The sequence below is a fragment of the Trachurus trachurus genome, assembly GCF_905171665.1.
Source record: "Trachurus trachurus genome assembly, chromosome: 17".
Classification (NCBI taxonomy): Eukaryota; Metazoa; Chordata; class Actinopteri; order Carangiformes; family Carangidae; genus Trachurus; species Trachurus trachurus.
In genome coordinates, this window is record NC_139900.1 from 30,059,780 (window position 1) to 30,080,885 (window position 21,106).

General features: G+C 41.8%; 1 protein-coding gene across 1 annotated transcript in view; it reads left to right on the forward strand.

Moving 5' to 3' along the window:
- The window catches only part of LOC311000346 (laminin subunit alpha-3-like), a 52,928-nt gene that overhangs the window by 10,205 nt on the left and 21,617 nt on the right, over nt 1-21,106 (forward strand). The window contains exons 3-32 of the mRNA XM_083991026.1: nt 182-299; nt 3,462-3,580; nt 3,685-3,855; nt 4,588-4,694; nt 5,616-5,731; nt 6,922-7,040; nt 7,525-7,615; nt 8,548-8,679; nt 10,675-10,725; nt 10,831-10,878; nt 12,044-12,178; nt 12,380-12,514; nt 12,920-13,054; nt 13,310-13,362; nt 13,892-13,991; nt 14,791-14,843; nt 14,997-15,102; nt 15,609-15,708; nt 15,813-15,969; nt 16,496-16,634; nt 16,828-16,970; nt 17,071-17,171; nt 17,450-17,609; nt 17,981-18,144; nt 18,260-18,368; nt 18,464-18,561; nt 19,598-19,796; nt 19,964-20,090; nt 20,333-20,481; nt 20,984-21,099. Of these exons, the coding sequence (XP_083847152.1) occupies nt 182-299; nt 3,462-3,580; nt 3,685-3,855; nt 4,588-4,694; nt 5,616-5,731; nt 6,922-7,040; nt 7,525-7,615; nt 8,548-8,679; nt 10,675-10,725; nt 10,831-10,878; nt 12,044-12,178; nt 12,380-12,514; nt 12,920-13,054; nt 13,310-13,362; nt 13,892-13,991; nt 14,791-14,843; nt 14,997-15,102; nt 15,609-15,708; nt 15,813-15,969; nt 16,496-16,634; nt 16,828-16,970; nt 17,071-17,171; nt 17,450-17,609; nt 17,981-18,144; nt 18,260-18,368; nt 18,464-18,561; nt 19,598-19,796; nt 19,964-20,090; nt 20,333-20,481; nt 20,984-21,099 (3,551 nt within the window). The remainder of the gene's footprint in view (nt 1-181; nt 300-3,461; nt 3,581-3,684; nt 3,856-4,587; nt 4,695-5,615; nt 5,732-6,921; nt 7,041-7,524; nt 7,616-8,547; nt 8,680-10,674; nt 10,726-10,830; nt 10,879-12,043; nt 12,179-12,379; nt 12,515-12,919; nt 13,055-13,309; nt 13,363-13,891; nt 13,992-14,790; nt 14,844-14,996; nt 15,103-15,608; nt 15,709-15,812; nt 15,970-16,495; nt 16,635-16,827; nt 16,971-17,070; nt 17,172-17,449; nt 17,610-17,980; nt 18,145-18,259; nt 18,369-18,463; nt 18,562-19,597; nt 19,797-19,963; nt 20,091-20,332; nt 20,482-20,983; nt 21,100-21,106) is intronic.

A 21,106-nucleotide genomic window follows, 5' to 3' on the forward strand; every position in this document is an offset into this window, starting at 1 on the left:
GCTGATTTTGTGCCCTGGCTCTCACCAGAAAGGAAATAAGAGTATTGTCAGACTTCCCGGCCAAGATTGGGGCCTTACTTGAGAGAGCAAGTAGAGCACAGGAAACTACTACATTTTGCCAAAATCCGTTCAAAGCTCTGACTGCCTGTTGTTTAACCCGCTCTTTGTGTTGCTTTTTTAGCTCTTCCATGTGGCATACATCCTCATCAAGTTTGCCAATTCACCTCGTCCTGACCTGTGGGTGCTAGAACGCTCTGTGGACAACGGGAGAACCTTCACCCCTTGGCAGTATTTTGCACGTAAGTGGTATTTTTGTTTAGAAATACTTCAGTTTTAAGTGTATTCGAAAAACATAAAACACTTGATGTGCACGTCCTTATTTCTTGTGCTATGAACCACATTTCATTTAATGATTGAGCAAATCACCCTCAGGGAATGTCTTTCAAATAATGGGCAAGTACCTAACACATATGACCTCTCAGTCCCCCATGTTAGATACTTGAAAGCAAAGCTTATTAATCAGGGATGTGCATTTGTATTTTAGAATAAATACAAATATGTTAAGTTTTCTTTTAATTAAATATTTGCTGTTCTCTGTAGCTGACTGTCAAACACAATAGTGATTTAGGTAATCCACAGGTGCCAGAAGCTTTCTCTTGAAATGAAACAGTGGTGTTCCTATAACGACCAGAACCAGGATACAAAGAGATTTCCAGGAAACACTTTCCGTCAGAAACCCAACAGCATCATCGACCCATTGGCACCCCCCCCCCCCCCCCCCCCCAAAAAAAAAAAAAAAATCACAAAAACACAGGATAAACAAAACAGTTTACATGCTTTTGTTGAAACCACCACATCCCATAGGCTTCATTGCATTTTATGGCAGACATTCTACCTACCTGCACAGGTGTATCTAATAACATTAACGACGGCTCATATCCCTCCATGTGTCCCACTAAACTATGCCAGCGATTCAGAATGTGCAGCATCAGAGTGGAACTGGCACAGCTAAATGGAATGCAGCCATTATTATTGTTATTAATTACACCTGTGTGTTTCCTGCTATGACAAGTCGAAATGTGTGCTGTGAAAAAGGCCCATCGGGAAGATGGATTATAATTAGTTTCCTGCTGCACTAATCAACCTGCCTGCATGTTTTTGTCTGACATTTTCTGCTATAAACACCACTCTTGTTTGGACCGGTAGTCCTCATGAAGACTAATGAGGCAATCGTCATTTCCGAGGTCCTGGTTAAGGTTAGGCCTAGGCTGTCCACAGTGAATGGAAGTCAGTGCAATGTGCTGCACAAAGAACTGAATGACTTCAGTTACGACTTCAGTTTGGGCAGATGTTGTGTCAAGTTTTAACATGCAGCCATTATGAAACTTGGCCCATAATATTATACGACATCCAAATTACCCGAACTAAATACCTGAGTGCATCCTCTGAATTAGCTTGCTCACCATCCTGGAGCCAGACCTGGGAGGGGAGCTTGCTGACAGGTCCATATGTACAGTGGGTACGGAAAGTATTCAGACCCCTTTAAATGTTTCACTCTTTGTTTCATTGCAGCCATTTGCTAAAATCAAAAAGTTCATTTTATTTCTCATTAATGTACACTCAGCACCCCATCTTGACAGAAAAAAACTGAAATGTAGAAATTTTTGCAAATTTATTAAAAAAGAAAAACTGAAATATCACATGGTCATAAGTATTCAGACCCTTTGCTGTGACACTCATATTTAACTCACATGCTGTCCATTTCTTCTGATCTCCTTGAGATGGTTCTACTCCTTCATTGGAGTCCAGCTGTGTTTAATTAAACTGATTGGACTTGATTAGGAAAGGCACACACCTGTCTATATAAGACCTTACAGCTCACAGTGCATGTCAGAGTAAATGAGAATCATGAGGTCGAAGGAACTGCCCAAGGAGCTCAGAGACAGAATTGTGGAAAGGCACAGATCTGGCCAAGGTTACAAAATAATTTCTGCAGCACTCAAGGTTCCTAAGAGCACAGTGGCCTCCATAATCCTTAAATGGAAGAAGTTTGGGACGACCAGAACTCTTCCTAGACCTGGCTGTCCAGCCAAACTGAGCAATCATGGGAGAAGAGCCTTGGTGAGAGAGGTAAAGAAGAACCCAAAGATCACTGTGGCTGAGCTCCAGAGATGCAGTGGGGAGATGGGAGAAAGTTCCACAAAGTCAACTATCACTGCAGCCCTCCACCAGTCGGGGCTTTATGGCAGAGTGGCCCGACGGAAGCCTCTCCTCAGTGCAAGACATATGAAAGCCCGCATAGAGTTTGCCAATCCCAACAGTGAAACATGGTGGTGGCAGCATCATGCTATGGGGGTGTGTTTCAGCTGCAGGGACAGGATGACTGGTTGCAATTGAAGGAAAGATGAATGCGGCCAAGTACAGAGATATCCTGGAAGAAAACCTTTTCCAGAGTGCTCAGGACCTCAGACTGGGCCGAAGGTTCACCTTCCAACAATACAATGACCCTAAGTACACAGCTAAAATAACAAAGGAGTGGCTTCGGAACAACTCTGTGACCATTCTTGAATGGCCCAACCAGAGCCCTGACCTAAACCCAATTGAGCATCTCAGGAGAGACCTGAAAATGGCTGTCCAGTGTCCACCAACATTCACCATCCAACCTGATGGAACTGGAGAGGATCTGCAAGGAAGAATGGCAGAGGACCCCCAAATCCAGTTGTGAAAAACTTGTTGCATCATTCCCAAGAAGACTCATGGCTGTACTAGCTCAAAAGGGTGCTCCTACTCAATACTGAGCAAAGGGTCTGAATACTTATGACCATGTGATATTTCAGTTTTTCTTTTTTAATAAATTTGCAAAAATTTCTACATTTCTGTTTTTTTCTGTCAAGATGGGGTGCATGGGAGTGTACATTAATGAGAAAAAAAATGAACTTTTTTGATTTTAGCAAATGGCTGCAATGAAACAGAGTGAAAATTTTAAAGGGGTCTGAATACTTTCCGTACCCACTGTATATATACTATATATATATATATATATATATACACACATAGCTGTGACTAATCATTTAAATTTCCTTTTGAAGGATTAGTTTCCTAATTCACAAATAACTAAATAATGGGCCTCCAATAATTCTCACCCCTGGTCCACTAAATAGAAATGCATTAAGAGCCTTCTTAAAGTGCAAACAATAAACATTATTCTCCCATTTAAATTAACATTTATCAGATTTTAATGTTCATGAATTCAAGACTCTTTGGCAGATACATGTTAACGATCAGATGTCAGAGCACTAACTTGAGTTGTCAGTGCTTAACTATGCATCGGTGTAAAAGTGATATTGATAAGGCATAGAGAGTAACTTTATAGAAGTTATCAATTTGATATTGTCAATACTTTAATAAGAATGGAATTGTGATGAAAGATATGTGCATGTATTTATTTATATTTTTGGCAGACTCAAAGCGTGAGTGTATTGAAAGGTTTGGAAAGCAGCCCAATGCTCGTATATTGAACGATGATGACCAGCTGTGCACCACAGAGTACTCACGGATTGTGCCTCTGGAGAATGGAGAGGTAAAATATCATATCAAATTATTTTAGAAACTAAACGGTATATTTTTTGTTTTATGGGTTGAAAAAAAAGAAACTCCAAGTGAAATGAATGCTGTTTTATCCAGATTGTGGTGTCTCTGATCAATGGTCGACCGGGATCCAGAAACTTCACGTACTCACCAGTGCTGCGAGATTTCACAAAGGCCACCAACATCCGCCTACACTTCCTCCGCACCAACACCCTGCTGGGACACCTCATCTCTAAGGCCCAGAGAGACCCCACTGTCACACGCAGGGTGAGACACTTAATGTACAAACTCACAAAAAGGTGCCATGCTGGCAGACTCTTGTTTCCCATTTGGGCAAGCCAAAGTTACATCTCCCTGCCATCCTTTCAGCTTCCTTTTTGCTGACACAAACATTGGCCTACTCTTCTGCTCACACATTCAGCCTTGTCGAGGCCTAGTGCCAGATCTGTCTGTCCAGTCATCATGGTAATTCCTTTGACAGACATTGCCAAGACTGGTTTGGACAGCTCCCATAGGATGCAGGTGCAGAATATGGCATTTCTCCTTGAAGCAGGAAAATATGTTAATAAAAACCATGAGTGTCAGAGTGATGAAGCTACAGCTTATGTTTATGTTCGAGTAGCAGCTTAAGATATCCTGTATCATAGCTATAGTGAAACTGCTTTCTCTTGCAGACTTAATTCCACAAATATGTCCCTAAGGTTCATGTCAGAAGCAGCATTTTAAAACAAGCTGAAAATAAATCACTGATGATGTGATTTCAGCTGCTGATTCTTATCTTATCTTTTTTTCTTATTTTTTATAATGCACTGATTCACCTCACAGAGTTAACCTGAGCTCACAGGTTATGGCTTAGGGTTGTGCTTGCCAAAGTGCATGAGTCACTTATGCTGCCAAGCACTTTAGTTCTGGTTTGGGTGATGTTGCTGAGTTGCTGGTAACACTGTTGTTACTTTAAAATGGTGTGGTGCTGATAACATTTTCTTTATTTGTTGACAGTATTACTACAGTATCAAAGACATCAGCATTGGTGGACGCTGTGTTTGTCATGGGCATGCACAGGCATGTGGTGGGAGGGGTAACGCAGACGTAGACAATCCAAGGAGGTAAGAAATACTTTTCATCTTTCATAGCTAAATTATTGGCACATGACACTCTTCATATTAGACTTTGTATGCACTAAAATGCAAACAAAGCATTGTGTAAGCAAATGTAATTGTACTCATTAATTTTCCTGAGCTGGTTTTCTCATGAGCATTTAAAAACTTAGCTTTAAAGTATGACTTCATTCAGTAAATCCATTTTCTATTGTCTATTCATTAACAGAGCTGACGTCTTCCTGCACAGTTGGCTCCACTGTGTGTAGCAGTGTAGTGAGATGAGACAAAGACCACACAGATGTTACTAAGTCTAGTGATTTGAGTGATAGCAAATTGTTTCTGAGGAATCAACAGTTACCTCATATGTTTGTGCATTGACATCACCATTGCAAAAAGGCAGCAGTTTTGTTTGCTTACTGAGTGCGTCATTGTCAATCGTTGGTAAAACACAAGATAAAGATAAAGTGATTCAGTAACCAACAGGATTCATGACTCAAAGCTGCTCTGAACCAATATTTTTAAGGTGTTACAACCACGACACCGCAGTTCCACTCAACTTAACAGGGCCATTCAATGCCTTTCAGCATTGTTTTGGTTTTATAGCCCTTAGCTTTGCTGTAGTATTCAGATTCTATCTCACTGCTCTAATTAGCGTAATTTCTAGACACAGCGAAAAGTTGATTTCAGCAAAAAAGCTCTGAAGTTGAGTTGAGGTTGAGTTGACTTTAATGTAATGCTAATGTTGGACTGTCTGCTGCATGTGAACTGAGGCAGCTGTTTTCTAATATGTTCATCATTATGACTATTTAAGGTGATATCATGTTTAAAGTGGTTCAAAAACAATTCTTGGACTCTGTGCTTCTAATACCATATGCAAATGAAAATCTGAGCTTTGCTAAATCTACCTGTCTTATCTTCCGCCTTTAGACTCCAGTGTGAGTGTCAACACAACACCTGTGGTGAGTCATGTGACCTCTGCTGCCCAGGCTTTAACCAGAAACCATGGCGCGCTGCAACTGCCAGTAGCCCGAATGAGTGTCAGCGTAAGTAGACTTATATATTTCATAACATAATATGTTTCTATTGATTTCTCAACAAAACCGCACTCTGATACTTCTCAATACCGCTGGCTCTTTGAATTACGACCCCTCCTCCCAGACTGGACTGATGTGTCTAGCCTCGTAAACCAGCCTCTCGCGGAAATGCATTTCATTTCATTTCTCGGGAGAGTCTGGCCTCATCCCCCCTGTAAGCGTTTGGGGTGGGCGGGAGCTGGGCGGGAGTAGTAGCAAAGACGGTTTAATATCTTTGGTAGTAGCGTTGACAGACAACCCCATTCAGCCAATCAGCAAGTTGGTGTAGTGACGGGGCGTTGCACCAGTCGGTCCCTGATTGGCCAACGTGCTGTGTCAATCACAGCGGAGACGCTGATTGGCTCGGCCTTCTGAGGGTTTCAGTCCAAACGCTTACGGCGGCAATGAGGCCAGACTCTCCCTCGGAATGAAATGAAATGCATTTCCACGAGAGGCTGGTTTACGAGGCTATGATGTGTCCTCTTGCCTCTGATATTTAAGCCCTGTTGTGGATGCCCTGATATGGTACTGTAGAGAGCTCAGTGTTGAGTTGAGAGGACATTCCTCATATGGTATGTGTAATGAACAGCACAGCGTACAACTAGGAACTAGGATAGCTGCTTTTTGTCTTCATAGCCAGCTAGTCAGCCGGCTAGCCAAGCCCGCAACAGTCTACCAAATAGTCCCCCATGCCAGCTTATCGGCGAGCCATCCAGTCAGCCAGCACACCCTGTCTCAGCTGGAATCTAATTGCTTTGGACTGCTGACAGATTTTGGCTTCAAGAAGTACATACTGTATGACCTTGTTGCAGCAGCCACAAAAAGCAGAGAGAAAGATGAAGAAGACTTGTAATCCAATGAGTGCATACCGCAGTGGAAATAACCCCTTGCCATTCATAAACATTAATGAGACACAGGGGTGGCATACAGGAAGAGGATGTGCCTTCTTGTTTAGTTTTGATTTTATAGTTTCTCTTACTACTTTACAACCAGACTTATAACTCCTTTTTTGGAGGATGAGAAACTTAAGGTGCTTAAAATAAAGACAGGGAAGTCCAGGGTGATCTGCAGAGACATATCGAATGATCATATGTGTGTGTGTGTGTGTGTGTGTGTTTGTGTGTGTATTTGCACGTGCATCTCGGGGGTTTCCTCCTCAGCCTGCCAGTGTTTCTCCCATGCTTCTGACTGTTATTACGACCCAGAGGTGGAAAAGAGGGGAGCAAGTTTAGACACCTTCGGCAGGTACGACGGAGGAGGAGTGTGCATCAACTGCCAGGTATGAAATGCACATCAAGTCTAAACTGATTCCTGTGTGTGTTGTGTATGTCTGTGAGTGTGTGTGCGTATGTGTCTGTGCGTGTCATTGTTGGGGTGGAGTGGGCACAAAAAATGAGGATAAAACCCATGTTGCCTGTGTATGTCTTGATACAGTTCTCTATGGAGCATTGCATACTGCACCATTTGCTCTGCAACTTATGCAAATGGGTCTGTGAAGCCAAAACAAACCTTTCTTTTTCAATTACCCTCTACCAGAAATAAATGTTGCATCATGTTGTTTTTGGTCAAGTATTTTCTGGAATGTGATACAGACGAAAGAGAGCATGTCCAAGTGCTGTGGACCGTCAAATACACGCAATATGAAAATAAATAGTGAGAGTGAGAAGAATGTTCTTCTGACGTTGAACTTGTTGTTTTCTGTTGGGCACCTATGTTTCTCAGTTTAATATAAGGGATGGCTACATCCTTGTGTTCGTCTCTAGCACAACACTGCTGGAGTGAACTGTGAGCGATGCATTGAAGGCTTCTACAGACCCCATGGGGTTCCTCCCGAGTCTCCCAGTGGATGCATACGTGAGTCACTTTCTCAAGACTCTTGACACTGAAACACCCATTTTTCAGTTCTATGTATTTTTTAAAATCTTGAGATTGGTTCGAGTTTGGTGAAGATACGAGTGTTGCTGAACTATTACGGAAATATGATATGGCCGGATGTATTTAAGCTCATTTGTGTCTCATATCTAAGAACTGCAATTGCCTAATGTCTATTTTATCTTTATTTACTGTTTATTCAGACAGCATTCAGAGTTTCCTCTTTTTCCTCTGCTGTTTTAATAAATACAATACAAGAGCAAATTCTACTTGTCTCCCAAACCTGTCATCGGGCAGATTTCCAGGAGACAACAACAGGTAGTTCTGAGACTAAAATATTGCTTCACCATGTAGGTATTTGACTGACAGTATGTATGACTAACAAGTGGAGCCAAAACAGTGTTCAGTTCAAAGAGATGCATCAGCGTCTTGTTTGAGACAGACACAAATGGCACCATTGCACAACCACTGGCACCACAGCTTGTATTATTGCTAAACTGGGCTCTGCTGGTGTTTACATTACTTTAATGGCCCATTGCTGCTCCTCGCCATATAAATAGCTGCCAGTCGTGTTTGGACATTAGAAAGTAGCGGAATTGAAAAGGTTGCCCTGAGCGCTTTGAAAAGTAAACCTTAGAGTCTGCAAACTCATTTAACTGAGCTTAGCAGCCGAAAGTGTTCATTTTGGCAGAAACAGAGCCAGTAAGAGTTCAGTAATTATTTGTTTCTAAAAGCTTTCCTTCCAAGATAATGGATGGTTAAGCTTTGTGTACTTGTTTCTGAGATTCTATCTTTAATATTCTTTACAGTAAACGTATGTCTGTCATATGTGTATGTATATATATATATATATATATATATATATATATATATATTTTTTTTACCCCCCATGAAAACGTGTAATTCCCCACCAGCCTGCAGGTGTGATGAAAGGACTACGGCTGGCTGTGAAATGGGATCTGGAAGGTGTATCTGTAAGCCACGTTTAGCTGGAGAAAACTGTGATCGCTGTGCGGATGGATACTATTACTTCCCTCAGTGTATTAGTAAGTTTAATTTTGGTTAAATCCTTCAAAATTCTGAATATTAATTTTTCTTAAAAGGTTGTAAATAAGTAGATGGGCATTTGGGAAACATAGGAGTGAATATGCTAAAGATGTAACTCTGTTGTACAAAACCTGTGAGACATAATTTATCTGCGATATAGGCATTGTCAAATAGGAAGGTGTCATTAGTCCTACCCTTGCACTGTGGAAACCTGGATAAAAGAGAAAACATAATTTGCTGTTGTTTGTGCCTGCGAGCTCAGAGGGTGGAGCTATATTAGGTCAGGAGAAACGAACCTGCTGTTTGAAGGGTGGAATCAGTTTCATATTCATTTTTTAAGCCTTTCATGCTTTCAGTCTGTCAGTTTCCCCTTGAGGGGACTTTTCCTTGGACAAAGGCTACTTGAAACAGGTATGCCTTTAATGCTAAAGGCTACCTGCAGAAGGTTGCATGCACATGCTACAGTATTGACAGACGTTACTGCACATTCCTTATGCCATACCTCTATCCAAACAAACAGATAGAGATATTAGAGACACAAAGACAACATCCTCATATCCCATTCTGACTTGACTGAGGAAAGCTGCAAGGGCAGGGACCATCTTTCATCATTTAGAGAGATTTTTTCTTTCAGTGTTTTTTCTGGCTTTGACTAACATAAGCCTTTAAGGGTCTTTGTGTGAACTTGCCATCATGCCCTACTTCTGTGCTCCTGAACCCTGAGTGAACATTGAACTGACATTCATTGTTTCTTTTACTGTAAAACTGATTGACTTGTGCTATAATCTAAAACTGTGTAGTTTTATAAAGCCATTATACAGCAGATCTCTACTCTGCCCCAGGTGTACTGATTCTCATGTCGTATAAAATTAAGATTAGCTGTGCACTGATCCAGACCTGGCATTTTATTATCAAAAGATTTACTACTAGAACTTATTAAAACTGGGTCTTTCTGACAAACGGATCTAAACATGTCGACACAGTCAGTAATAGGCGGTCAGGGTTTCAGGAGATGCCTCTCTGCTGTTTGTTGTCACGGTATGAACTTTATACAACTACTTTTGTGTTGAGTATTTAAAGTGAGGCTTCATTACTTTTGCTATAAACAGCCACTGTTACTGAACCACAATTTCTAAATCAGTAATATTACACAATTATAGAGATAGCTAACATGAACACTTGCTTGTTCCAGCTACTGATTGTAGTACTACTGTAGCTGCAGGCTACCTATAAAAACCTGTGGCTGTACAAACCCCAAAGCAGTTTGAGGCAAACATTGTTCGGGGAATAAAGAAATTAACTTTCTTGCCACAAGTTGGATGAAAGCATTAATGCCAGACTTACCTCTGAATTAGCTTATTTTAGCATAACAGCTGGAAGCAGGATGAGACAGTAAGCTTCCATGGACTGCAGCCACCAAAATCTACCTCCTAGCACCTCTGTGGATAATTAATATAACTATACATTATTTGTTTAATCTGTGCAAAAATTGAAGTGTAAAAAAAAGTGCCAGACTTTTTTCTTGGCTGGAAGTAGTAATTTCCTGGAGTCTCTTCTTGTTTCCTGGCTGCTGCCTACGGCCAAGAAATAGTTTGGCACATAACTCGCATATAACATCACACATTCAATTTTATATGAAGAAACCATAGCCTAATTCTTACAAACTGTAGATTTACACTTGATTTTTGGTTCAGAAAAAAAGATGTGACAAGTTAATTTAGTGAGCTCTAGATGTGTTGGTAAGTGACTTTTGTTACATATTTAGGTGAAGTTTCATTCTCCCTCCAGTCCTTATGATGACTCAGTGAACTGGTAGCTCAGATTTTAAACTATAACTCTCTAGTGTTTGACTCAAATTGTGTTGGAGCCTATTCTGTGTTTTGTGTTATTACTGTATATTCTACTTTTGATATAAATGAAGACCTTTGGTTTTACTTTATCTCAATTTCTCATCAGTTTTTCTCATCAAGTTTTTACCTCTCCTTGTCAATCAGCATATCCCATCCACCCAGCAACCACCAAGTCCCCTGCAGGTCCTATTGTGGGTAAGTTTAGAGAAAAATATTTTCTCGAGTCTCATACCACACTTGAGCTTGACAGACACAACCATTTCAACTGTGTTTTTCCCTCTTTTCTTCTTCTCTGTATAGACCCCACCACCTGCCCCCGAGGCTATTTCGGCTCACCCACCTGTCAACGTGAGTGTGATTAGACCGATATGTTGTGCTTCTGCACTTGTGTTTACATGGATACCCCTGTGTTAACTATTTTTATTGCTTCTTGTCTTTTGTATTTGCTCTATCAAAAAAATGGTTGAGATTTTCTTTTTGTCAGTGCACTGCACTCACAGATTTTGTTGTCAGCCATGTCATTTAAAGGCAGCCCAGGTTGTTAGACAGGACTTTAGAGGACCATTTAAGGGACTTCTGAGTCTGTCTGGGTTTTCTGTAAAGAGTTAAATGTTATGAACATGTGGCGGTGGCTAGTTCAGGAAGTGCTTCATATATATAGCCTACAGTAGGTTATGTACAGTAATGAATGAGTTTATAGGCTTAATTTATTATTTTTATAGGCTTAATGAAAAAAAAAGGATATTGTGGGCGGATTTATACAATGGTAAAAATACTGATATAATATATTGTCACAGCAAATCTTTCAGTTGTAGTTATTGAGCATAACAGCCTGATCGTCTTAAATTCTGTTGTCTATCTGTGGGGATTTAAGTTCAAGTGGCCTCTTTTCTCTCATGATAGCATTAGTCAGTTGGGACTGTTCAGTGAGAGCTAACCAGTCTATTATTAGTTATGCTTTCCTGACTAAATTCCCTTTTCTGGCTTCCTCCAAGCTGGGAAACTCATTATTAGCAATATGGCGTTTCTATTTTAAAGACCCTTAGCTCTTTGCTTCTGTGTTTTATCATGTATCAGAGAATCTAGATAAACAATGTAAGCTTTCTATCTAAAGCAATCTAAACTTGACTGTTCTTCTTTCATCCCGCGGGCTGACTGAGAAGGAATTTCATTAGCAGCCTTTGAAAAGCTGATTTTAATGTTTGGAAGCTGCTTAGGGCAAAGAAAACTGGCAGCCTTCCTGGTGGCTGTCCTGTATTAGTGCCAAATCTATTCACATACCAATACCAGGCGAGGCTTGGCAAGGTGTGGGCACTGTGTGGCTTTACCACACTGTGTGCCACAAGTAGTTCAACTGTTGCAGCTATTTGTGATTCCCTGTTGTTCCGTTTGACCAAAGAAAGTGCCCGAGCCTCAGACCTCAATAGCATTTCTGAATTTGTGTTAAATAGGAGAAATGAAAAGATTTTCCTTTAATTGTTGAAATAAACATTTCTAATGTGTTTGTGCACAGAGTGTATATGTGACTACAGAGGGACAACATATGGGGTATGCGATACCTCAGGGCGCTGCCTGTGCCGTCAGGGTGTGGAGGGGGAAAGATGTGACCGCTGCCAACCTGGATACCACTCTTTTCCAAACTGCCAGGGTGAGACCACTGAGCTTTAACCCCCCCACACACACTGTCCAAGGACGTTTATGGCTATGCTCGTATTTGGGGCTCGTTGCAGAATGTTACACAGTAGAGGGCAATCTAAGGGCCTATGATCTGTGATATAGGTTGGTATATAGATATTTAACAATTCAAAATGACAAAGCATCAGTTAACATGCTTGCTCTGTTTGTCTAGCATGTCTCTGTGATGGGGCTGGTGCGTCTGACGGTTTCTGCAGTCCCAGTGGTGCGTGCATTTGTCTGCCCAACTATGGGGGCCAGGAGTGTGATGAATGTGCCCCAGGCTTCTATGGATACCCAGACTGCGCTGGTAAGTGAGGTCTCATCCCTCTACCTCGCCAGCGTAATTAGATAGATAAACCAACTGCGTTTATGTGACGTGACCTCTGCTGACCTGAGTGCTGATGGAAAAATGTTGACGCTGGTTTCACTGGACTCACTGTGGCCTCTTCTCATGACTCCGTGGAGCAAACATCCTCATTCTCCCACAGTAAAACTCTACGTTGTCATCCAAACTGATTCAGCTAATGTAGCCTGCACGACACGACGTTTCACAGAGAGCTGAGACAGAAGATATATATGGACCTCTTCCCTCTGTGGGAATATATTCCCAGGAATATACAAAAAGATAAATGGGAAGCGCAGAGGGAGGAAACAGTATTCATTTTAAACCTCTTGTCATGCATTTAAGTTCTGACTTGTTTCCTGTCACCAGCCTGCCAATGTTCACCCGAGGGCTCGCATGGCAACACCTGCAACCCGCTGTCGGGTCAGTGCCTGTGTCTGCCAGGGGTGGTGGGTCAGCAGTGTGACCACTGTGCCTCTGGACTCAGGTTCCCCCACTGCTCAGGTATTGACGTTGGACCATCATGCTCCTACTGTATATGCAGTCATCTTTGGACGGAGGCTTAAACAGCCCCTATTAGTTAAAGAAATATTATTTAATGTAACAGTGCTGTTTGAAAGGGTCATATAGAGGCCTGTTAGTTTTTAAAGTTGTTTCATGATTTGTAAAATGTTTTTGCCATACTTTCTAGAGCATGACAGAAACTAACCACGTAACTTACACGTTTTTTTTGTTTTGTTTTTTACTTCATCCTTCCAGCCTCCATTAGTCAGTGTAATGTAGCAGGAACTGAAGTCACCGATCCACAAACGGTATGACACTCTATGAACTTTACAGTAATTCACACTTAAGTCACAGCCCAACCTTGAAGTTTTTTCTTCGCCATGGGAAGAGAAGTGCTTTTAGTCTAAATGCAGCACTTGTCGTGTGGGTGTGGGTTTATGTAGACTAACAGCCCAATAACTGATAACACAGCTGTGCAGCCAAAACTTCAATCACCAGATTTGTAAAAGGAAGTGTTTTTCCCCTGAAATGTAAATGTAATTTAAAAAAAGGGAAGAGAGACTTCCTTCCATTTTGAAGGGGAAGAAAAAACAACATGAAGTGATTTTCAGCTATTTCAGTGTTTCTGGAAGGTCAGTTTCTTCCTTTTTATTTTGGAATTCAAAAGAAAGAAAGAATAGTGGCCAATTTCCAGTCATTCAGAAAACTCGCACTGTTGTACAATATGCAGGCACTCAGGGCTGATTTCAATCTGTCTGATAGTAAACAAACACAACTTTGCTTTCAACAGTAGCCACCAGTCTCAACAATCTTCAGTTTCCTTATCTGTTGTTTCAGGGCTCGTGCCGCTGTCTGCCAAATGTAGAGGGAGCCCAGTGCAACAGGTGTAAACCTCTCTACTGGAATCTGGCTGCAACCAACCTTCATGGGTGTATAGGTAAGTGCCTTCATTTTGTTAAAGGTGAAGGAGAAAGAGGTGTAGGAGTAGGAGTACTGATGACTGTCCCCATTTTGTCCCACATTATTAAAATCACCTGTAGCAATCTGACAAGGTACTGATATGGGTCTTGGCCCCTCTAACCCAGAGGATATGTCAACATACCCCTGTCAACAAGACCGGATCTGCCTTCTAGTCCTACATGGGAGAGCTGAGTAATAACACATTAAATACAGGCAAATTCCTGTTAACGGCTTTCACCATGGAGCTGCAAGTGAACCTGAGATTCAGACTGTGACAGAGCAGTAATGATTATCTCATGGCACATTAAAGACATACAATACTTTCTGGACCTTGTCTTTTTCAACAGCAGCAACTCTAAAAACAAACCACTAGTAATGCGTACTATTATTCAGCCAGTGAGGGACACAGTTTCAGGCTTTGTCTAGATACCTGTCTAATGTTACAGTTATGCTCTCGAGCAAGAATGTTATCACTGCCATGCTGCCTGAAGACACAAGGAGAGGGGGGAAAAAAAGAGCTTTTAATATCCTAAGAATGTTTCTGGTTGAGTGTGGCTGGATGTTACGGGGGAAGTTTTTTGGCTGGGATGAAAGCAAGCTGTGGCAGTAAAGCTCCTCTGCACCATTGATGTGCAGTCAGATGATTGGAGGGTTTTGTGCTGCTGCGTTTCACCCGTGAAAGTGACAAAATCCTGTAATCAGAGTCTATTCACCGTAGATCCCCCTTTACTTCTTTGCAACCTTTCCCCTGACAACATGTTTCTCTCTCGCACCAGAGTGCCGGTGCGATCTGAAAGGGACGCTGAGTGGTGTCGGAGAGTGTGAACAGGTGAACATTACAAAATGACTTCCGATGACTTTCTGTACATATGTGCATGAATCAAAATGTTACATCAAAGTAGACAATCACAGAGTTTTGACTGCTTTGCTCAGGCACATTTTAGTGACACTGTATTTTCTCCTGGTTTATCTGTTTTATTAGAAAAATGGAAAGTGTCACTGTAAACCCAATGCATGTGGCCATTCCTGTGACACCTGTAAGGACGGATACTTCATGCTGCAGAGGAAGAATTATTTTGGTTGTCAGGGTAAGATATCCTACTTAACCACGTAATATATAAACATGCAAGTCTTTATCCTCCAGAGGATAAAGACTCCAAGGACCAGAATCCAAGAGGATTTTAATCAGGTTACTTTAAAAAGCAGCTTAACACCAGCTGAAAACCTTGTATTTTCTGAGCTACAATTAGTTTTTACTTCACTGAACTGATGTAGAAGTTTGTCTTACTACACCATGATGTTACTTTTGGGCGTGGTAATAGGTGGAACACAGCATGCTTCTGACCCAGACACCCAAACACACAAATTCAGCCATGAAGCGAAGAGTACTGTCATAGGCCCAACACACTTTGAATAAAATAAATTGCTGGTATTAAGTTGCAGGACAACATTGTTTCAAATCCTAGCTCTCCCTCTATAACATAAAATCTCCATGGTTTTGCTAAATTTGGATCTGTACAAGGAAACGTAATAATTGTCTAAGTCTCATCCATAAACCTTTAATGGTAAATAATATTTTTTCTCTGCCTCATAGGTTGTCAGTGTGATGTAGGTGGCGCCATCGGTATGGCGTGCAATGAGATGTCTGGACGGTGTCAGTGTCGGAAGAATATAGTTGGCCGTGAATGCACTGAGTAAGATGAGACTTTAAATCACGCTGAAACTTTACATGCAAATCGATGTGGTTATGGTTTTCACTGAGCGTGGGTTTAATTAAAATTTTCCTGTACCTCGTCAGGCCAGCACCAAACTACTTCTTTCCTTCTTTGCACCAACTGAAGTTTGAGATTGAGGATGGCACCACACCAAACGCCCGGCCTGTGCGCTTCGGTTATAACCCTCAAGAGTTTCCAGATTTCAGCTGGAGAGGTTATGCTGTAATGTCCCCGGCACAGGTTGGTGTGGTCTGCTATGTTGATGTGATCTATCCGCTACTCCCTTTTTCATCGATTTTCTCTTCTAGTCTTTTCTGACACTGCGTGATTCTTTTCCTTTTACTTTTACTGATGTTCCTCTAAAACACACGAGCATCTCTTAAATCAGGGCTGATATGGGAATGTGGACTAACACTATCTCTCTTCAGCCGGAGGTGATCCTAACGCTTACCCTTGGCTTTCCTGGCCCTTTCCATATTGTATTGCGCTATACCACCACCCCGAAAAAGGGGAGAAAACGAATCAGGGCAAGGATCATGGTGGTGGATGAAGCTGGCTTTCAGTCTTGCTGTAATTGTAAGTGAAGGGTCTGTCTTCCTCTTCCTCTCTTCACCTTGCTTGCCATCTGTTGATTAACCCGCTCTGTTTTTTTTAACATCTCTACCCGCCAGACATGATTCTTAACCCCTCTGTTAGTGTTATACCCCCATCGTCTACTCAAACCTGCGCCATCGCAGTCAGCCGTGTGTCATTCTCATCCCTGCAGAGTGAAGTCAGAGTAACAGTGCATGTTGACCCAAAAGAAGGGACGCAGCACTTATTCCGTGTGGTTCTGCGGTTCATTAACCCCGGCAGCACCAGTGTGACCGGTAGCATCACGGCTACCAATAACAGAGGCACTGCAGGTAAGGCTGCCTCTGACCCTGAATCAGCTTTTACATTTCAAACTTTCATCAAACTGTCAAATCTAACCCATCATGTTAGAAATAGAATAATTTCCCTCATGGCGTGTCTCATGCTGATGGTATCCCTCCCAGTGCAGGTATTCTCTGTTGGTCTGTAAATGTCACACATGACATTTGTGCTTGTTTTCGCCAGGGTCAGATCAGAGTAAGGAAGTCATATTCCCTGAGAGCCGCTCCCCGTCCTTCCTCACTGTCCCAGGGGAGGGCTTTGCTGAACCCTTCGCTTTGACTCCTGGGAAATGGATTATTCATATAAAGGCAGAGGGGGTACTGCTGGTGAGTCATTGAAGAAGACAATGACAGAGTTCCTAATTTTTCACCAGAGAAAAATATCATATGTACAACAGTTTGAATTCTTGTCCCTTACAATTCCCAGGACTATTTAGTACTGTTGCCCAGGGATTACTATGAGGCTCCTCTGCTGCAGGAAAAGGTCACCCAGCCCTGCACGTACCGACCCAGGAACAGGAACACAAAGTAACTCATTAAAGATTTTGTTCAGCATTTTTTGAAGTCCGTCTCTATTTCATACATAGACATATATAGGTTTTGTTTTCACAGCTAGAACAAACAACAAGCTACATGAGCTGATAGTTTCCACAGGGAAAGCCATCAAATAAATATTCCCTGATGAGCAATACTTCACTTCATTTGGCATTGGCATTATTTTTTCCACATCAGCCGAAACAGATTGATGGTGGTATAATCTCTTATTGTCCTCACTGATTCCAGCTATGCCTGTGTCTCTGTCTCAGCTGTCTGTTGTATAAGCATGTAGCCATGGACGGCTTCAGCTCTGCGCTGGGCTCACAGGGAAGACTCTCCAGCCGCAGCGGGCGCAGGAGGAGGAGGCAGGCTCGAGTGCGGCGTCTCACGCCAGATCACCCTGAGATGGTTGCTCTCAATGGCAGACAGGTGGGAAGCTATAATCCAAACATCTGCACCGTAGAGATGAACTGATTTATAGGATTCAGAGTTTGGTCTCAGTGTTACAGTATCAACATTACCGTCTCAGATTAAAGAGGTTGTACACAAAGCTATAAAAAAAACATTGGGCAGGTTCCTGTCAGCTGTTTTAAAGTGGGAAATAAAAACAGGTGGTTTCTTTTTCCCATCAGGACTCTTGGACTGTTGTACAGTTAGCTAAGGCTAAATCTGTGTCATCTGTTAAGTTAGCTCTTGACCCTTTGTTTGACCTTTTTGTAATTTGGCTGAATTTATTTTTACATTCATTCTCATTTTCTTAAAACTTACTACAATTTTATATTATGTCACGTCTCCATCAGTCTCAGCTTCATCTCAGTCTTCGTGTGCCTCACTCTGGCCCATATGTGCTTGTTCTGGAGTACGCCAGCGAGGTGGACACTGTGCAGAATGCCAACATACTCATCAGCGGCCAGCAAGATGGTCAGATCCCGGCCAGGGCTAATATTTACAGTTGCTCCTACAGGTAAGTCCTGAATTTATTGTCCTTATTGTTTTTGCCTCTGTATTTTTATTTTTTTTTAATGAAGGGAATCGTTGTAGAATATGTAGTTGTAGTTGTTATCTTGTGACCCCTGCAGCTTCTTGTGCCGGAGTGTGGCGGTGGACAGCAGTAATCAGGTGGCGGTGTTGCAGCTCACTCATAAGACAGAACTTCTCCTGCACACTTCCACAGCCTCATTCCTGCTGGTGAGAGAAATGTTTCATAAAAAGCTCAATTATGTCTCATAAATTAGTACCAGCATTCAATTAAAGTTAAAAAATTATCTTGTTTCTGTTGGTAGTACAAAGTGTATGCAGTGCCAGCAGAAGAGTTCTCCACCGAGTATGTGGACCCCAAGGTGGTCTGTGTCTCCACTCATGGCCGCTTCACCCAAGACAGGTAAGTCAACATTTCAAAATAATAATAAACCCCACTGCCTGTTTTTCAATTGAAGTTACTAATCAGGACTAGTTATCTGTATTGTGTTGGTGTTTGGGAGAGTGGAGAGTCACATCTGTTTTCCAGGTGTGACTGCATGCATTCCTGTAGCTGGGCAAGGTCATTTACCTGAGGCTAAACTTAGGGTCAAGCTCTCCCTTTCTCTCTTTTGCACAGTAAATTTACTCTCACTCAGACCCTAATGACCAGGTTAGCTGTTACAGTCACACATGTGTGCAGCCCTGTCATTTCACATGTAATTGACTCAGAACAGAGAAGGAACGGGCCTAATGGAGGCAGAATATAACTTAACTTAACTATAACTTATTTTTTTCATTAGTATTATATGAATAGCAGAAGGGGGTAGGACCAGAACAGTTTTTAACTTCTTCTTACCCCTGTTGTCATTTTGTTTGTTTTGTTTTTACTCTTGACATGTTCAATAAAGAAATGAAATGAAATGAAATGAGAATAGTCAACAAAGAATACGATGGGATTGACTAGAATACATGTTAAAATTCATGTTTCATGTTTTAAAAGTACAAAGTAAAAATAGGAGTCAGTTATTTCATGTGAAAAAAAACGTCTCTGTGTACCGAGTTTGTTTCCAAATCTGGAAACAATTGTGCAAATTTTACCAAGAGGGAACATTCAGAGAGACTTTCCAGGAATTTTAACCAGATATGAAGGTGAAACGGAGTGCAGTGTTACTAAGATAGCTCTGAGTCTGGAAAACTAAATCTTTCTTTAGAGGTATGATAGGTAAATGTTTGGAACCAGGATTTATGCATATTGGTGAGAGAAGAGTATGATAGTTCGACACATGTCAACACTGAAAAGAGGATAATAGGAGAGTTATTTTGTTCCACAGGTCATAACCTTTGACTGGCCACAAAGCCCTCTCCTAACAAGTCACATTTTTATGCTGCACAGGGGTTTTTAACCACCGTCAACAACCTTTAAGTAACAACAGCTTGTCTCTGTTCAATGTTTCCAGCCGGCACTGTGTTCTGAGGCGGTTTGACAAGCCAACTTCAGCCTTTATTTTGTATGCAAAGCGTGATGGACAACTATCATCCACCCCAGCTGTTGCTCCCCTGCAAAGAGAAAATGAGGATTTGAGATGGAGACGACAGACCGGGTTGTTTCCCATCCATGAATCACAGAGGGATGGGGTTCTGCTAAAATTCCCTCAGGTACCAGAGTTAAAAAAAAAACCCACAACAACAAAGGAGAGCTTTTCTGGATTTACCACGGGGGGAATTTGAGACATTCAATGAACACCCTCTGCACCAACATAAATTTTCATTCTCACCTTGTCTGGTTGACAGTTTCCACAGTTTCTTTTCAATCTTTCTTACAGACAGAGATCAGTTTCACTCCCAGGGTGCCCCTCCCAGGCAGGTATGTTGTTGTAGTCCATTATCACCAGCCTGAACATACCTCCTTCCCTGTGGAGGTCCGAGTGGACGCAGGGCGTGACTGGAGAGGTGAGTGCGTTTGAGCAAGCGTGGCTGACTAATGTCTGATCAAATAGAATTAAGGAGTTTATTAACTCACTCAGAGGGTGATACCTGCCTAAGAGCAGCTTAAGTCACTGAGCTCACACGATGATCAAAGGATTTAGACACACTTCCCTATATGGCTTTAATAGAGCATCAGATTATTGTGCAGCATGCTAATGTCTCATCTCCTTTTTATACTCTCTTTTAACTTAGTTCCTCTCTTGCAGGTTCAATAAATGCATCCTTCTGCCCTGCAGTCTCAGGCTGCAGGGAGGTAGTCATCGCTGATGGGCGCATTGCCCTTGACTTGGACCAGAATACTTGGCAGCAGCCCAGCATCTCTATTACTGTACCACCAAGGAACACCCTTATTCTGGTCAGTGGTGCATGACATAAGTTAATCATTGAGTCCACATTATGTTTACTCATTTATTTTTTAAGAATTCAGCGAGGCTTGTTTCTGTGTAAAGTTTGAAGAGTCTGAGTCCAGGTTTTATTTCGGAGTTGTTCAAGTTGAGGACCTGGCATGGTGAGGTCCTCTCTCCTCAGTGTTATACCATACCCCCCCAACAACAACAATGAAGAGACTGTATTCTACCTGGCAGCCCATGCACTCAGCTTTATAAAAACTGAGCTTCCAACCTCTGTGAGGCTGGAGCTGGTTGCGCTTTGTTGCATGTTGTTCGCTTGCTTGTCCAGATAAAATCAGACAAAAATTGTTGCTAAAACACTGAAAATCCCCAGTTAATCTGTTTATCTCCCTCTTCATCGTACTGATAAATAAACTTAAAGCACAAAACAAACCAAAGAGTGGAAGTGTTCAATGAGATTGTATCTGTGGGTGTGTGTTTTTAAACCCTCTCTCATGGTTTGTGTAGGATTACATCTTGTTGGTTCCTGACAGCAGTTACACCCCTGATCTCCTGAAAGAGAAGCTGCTGGATAACTCTGCAGATTTCATACAACAATGCAGAGGAGAGGGGTTCTATATTAAGTAGGTA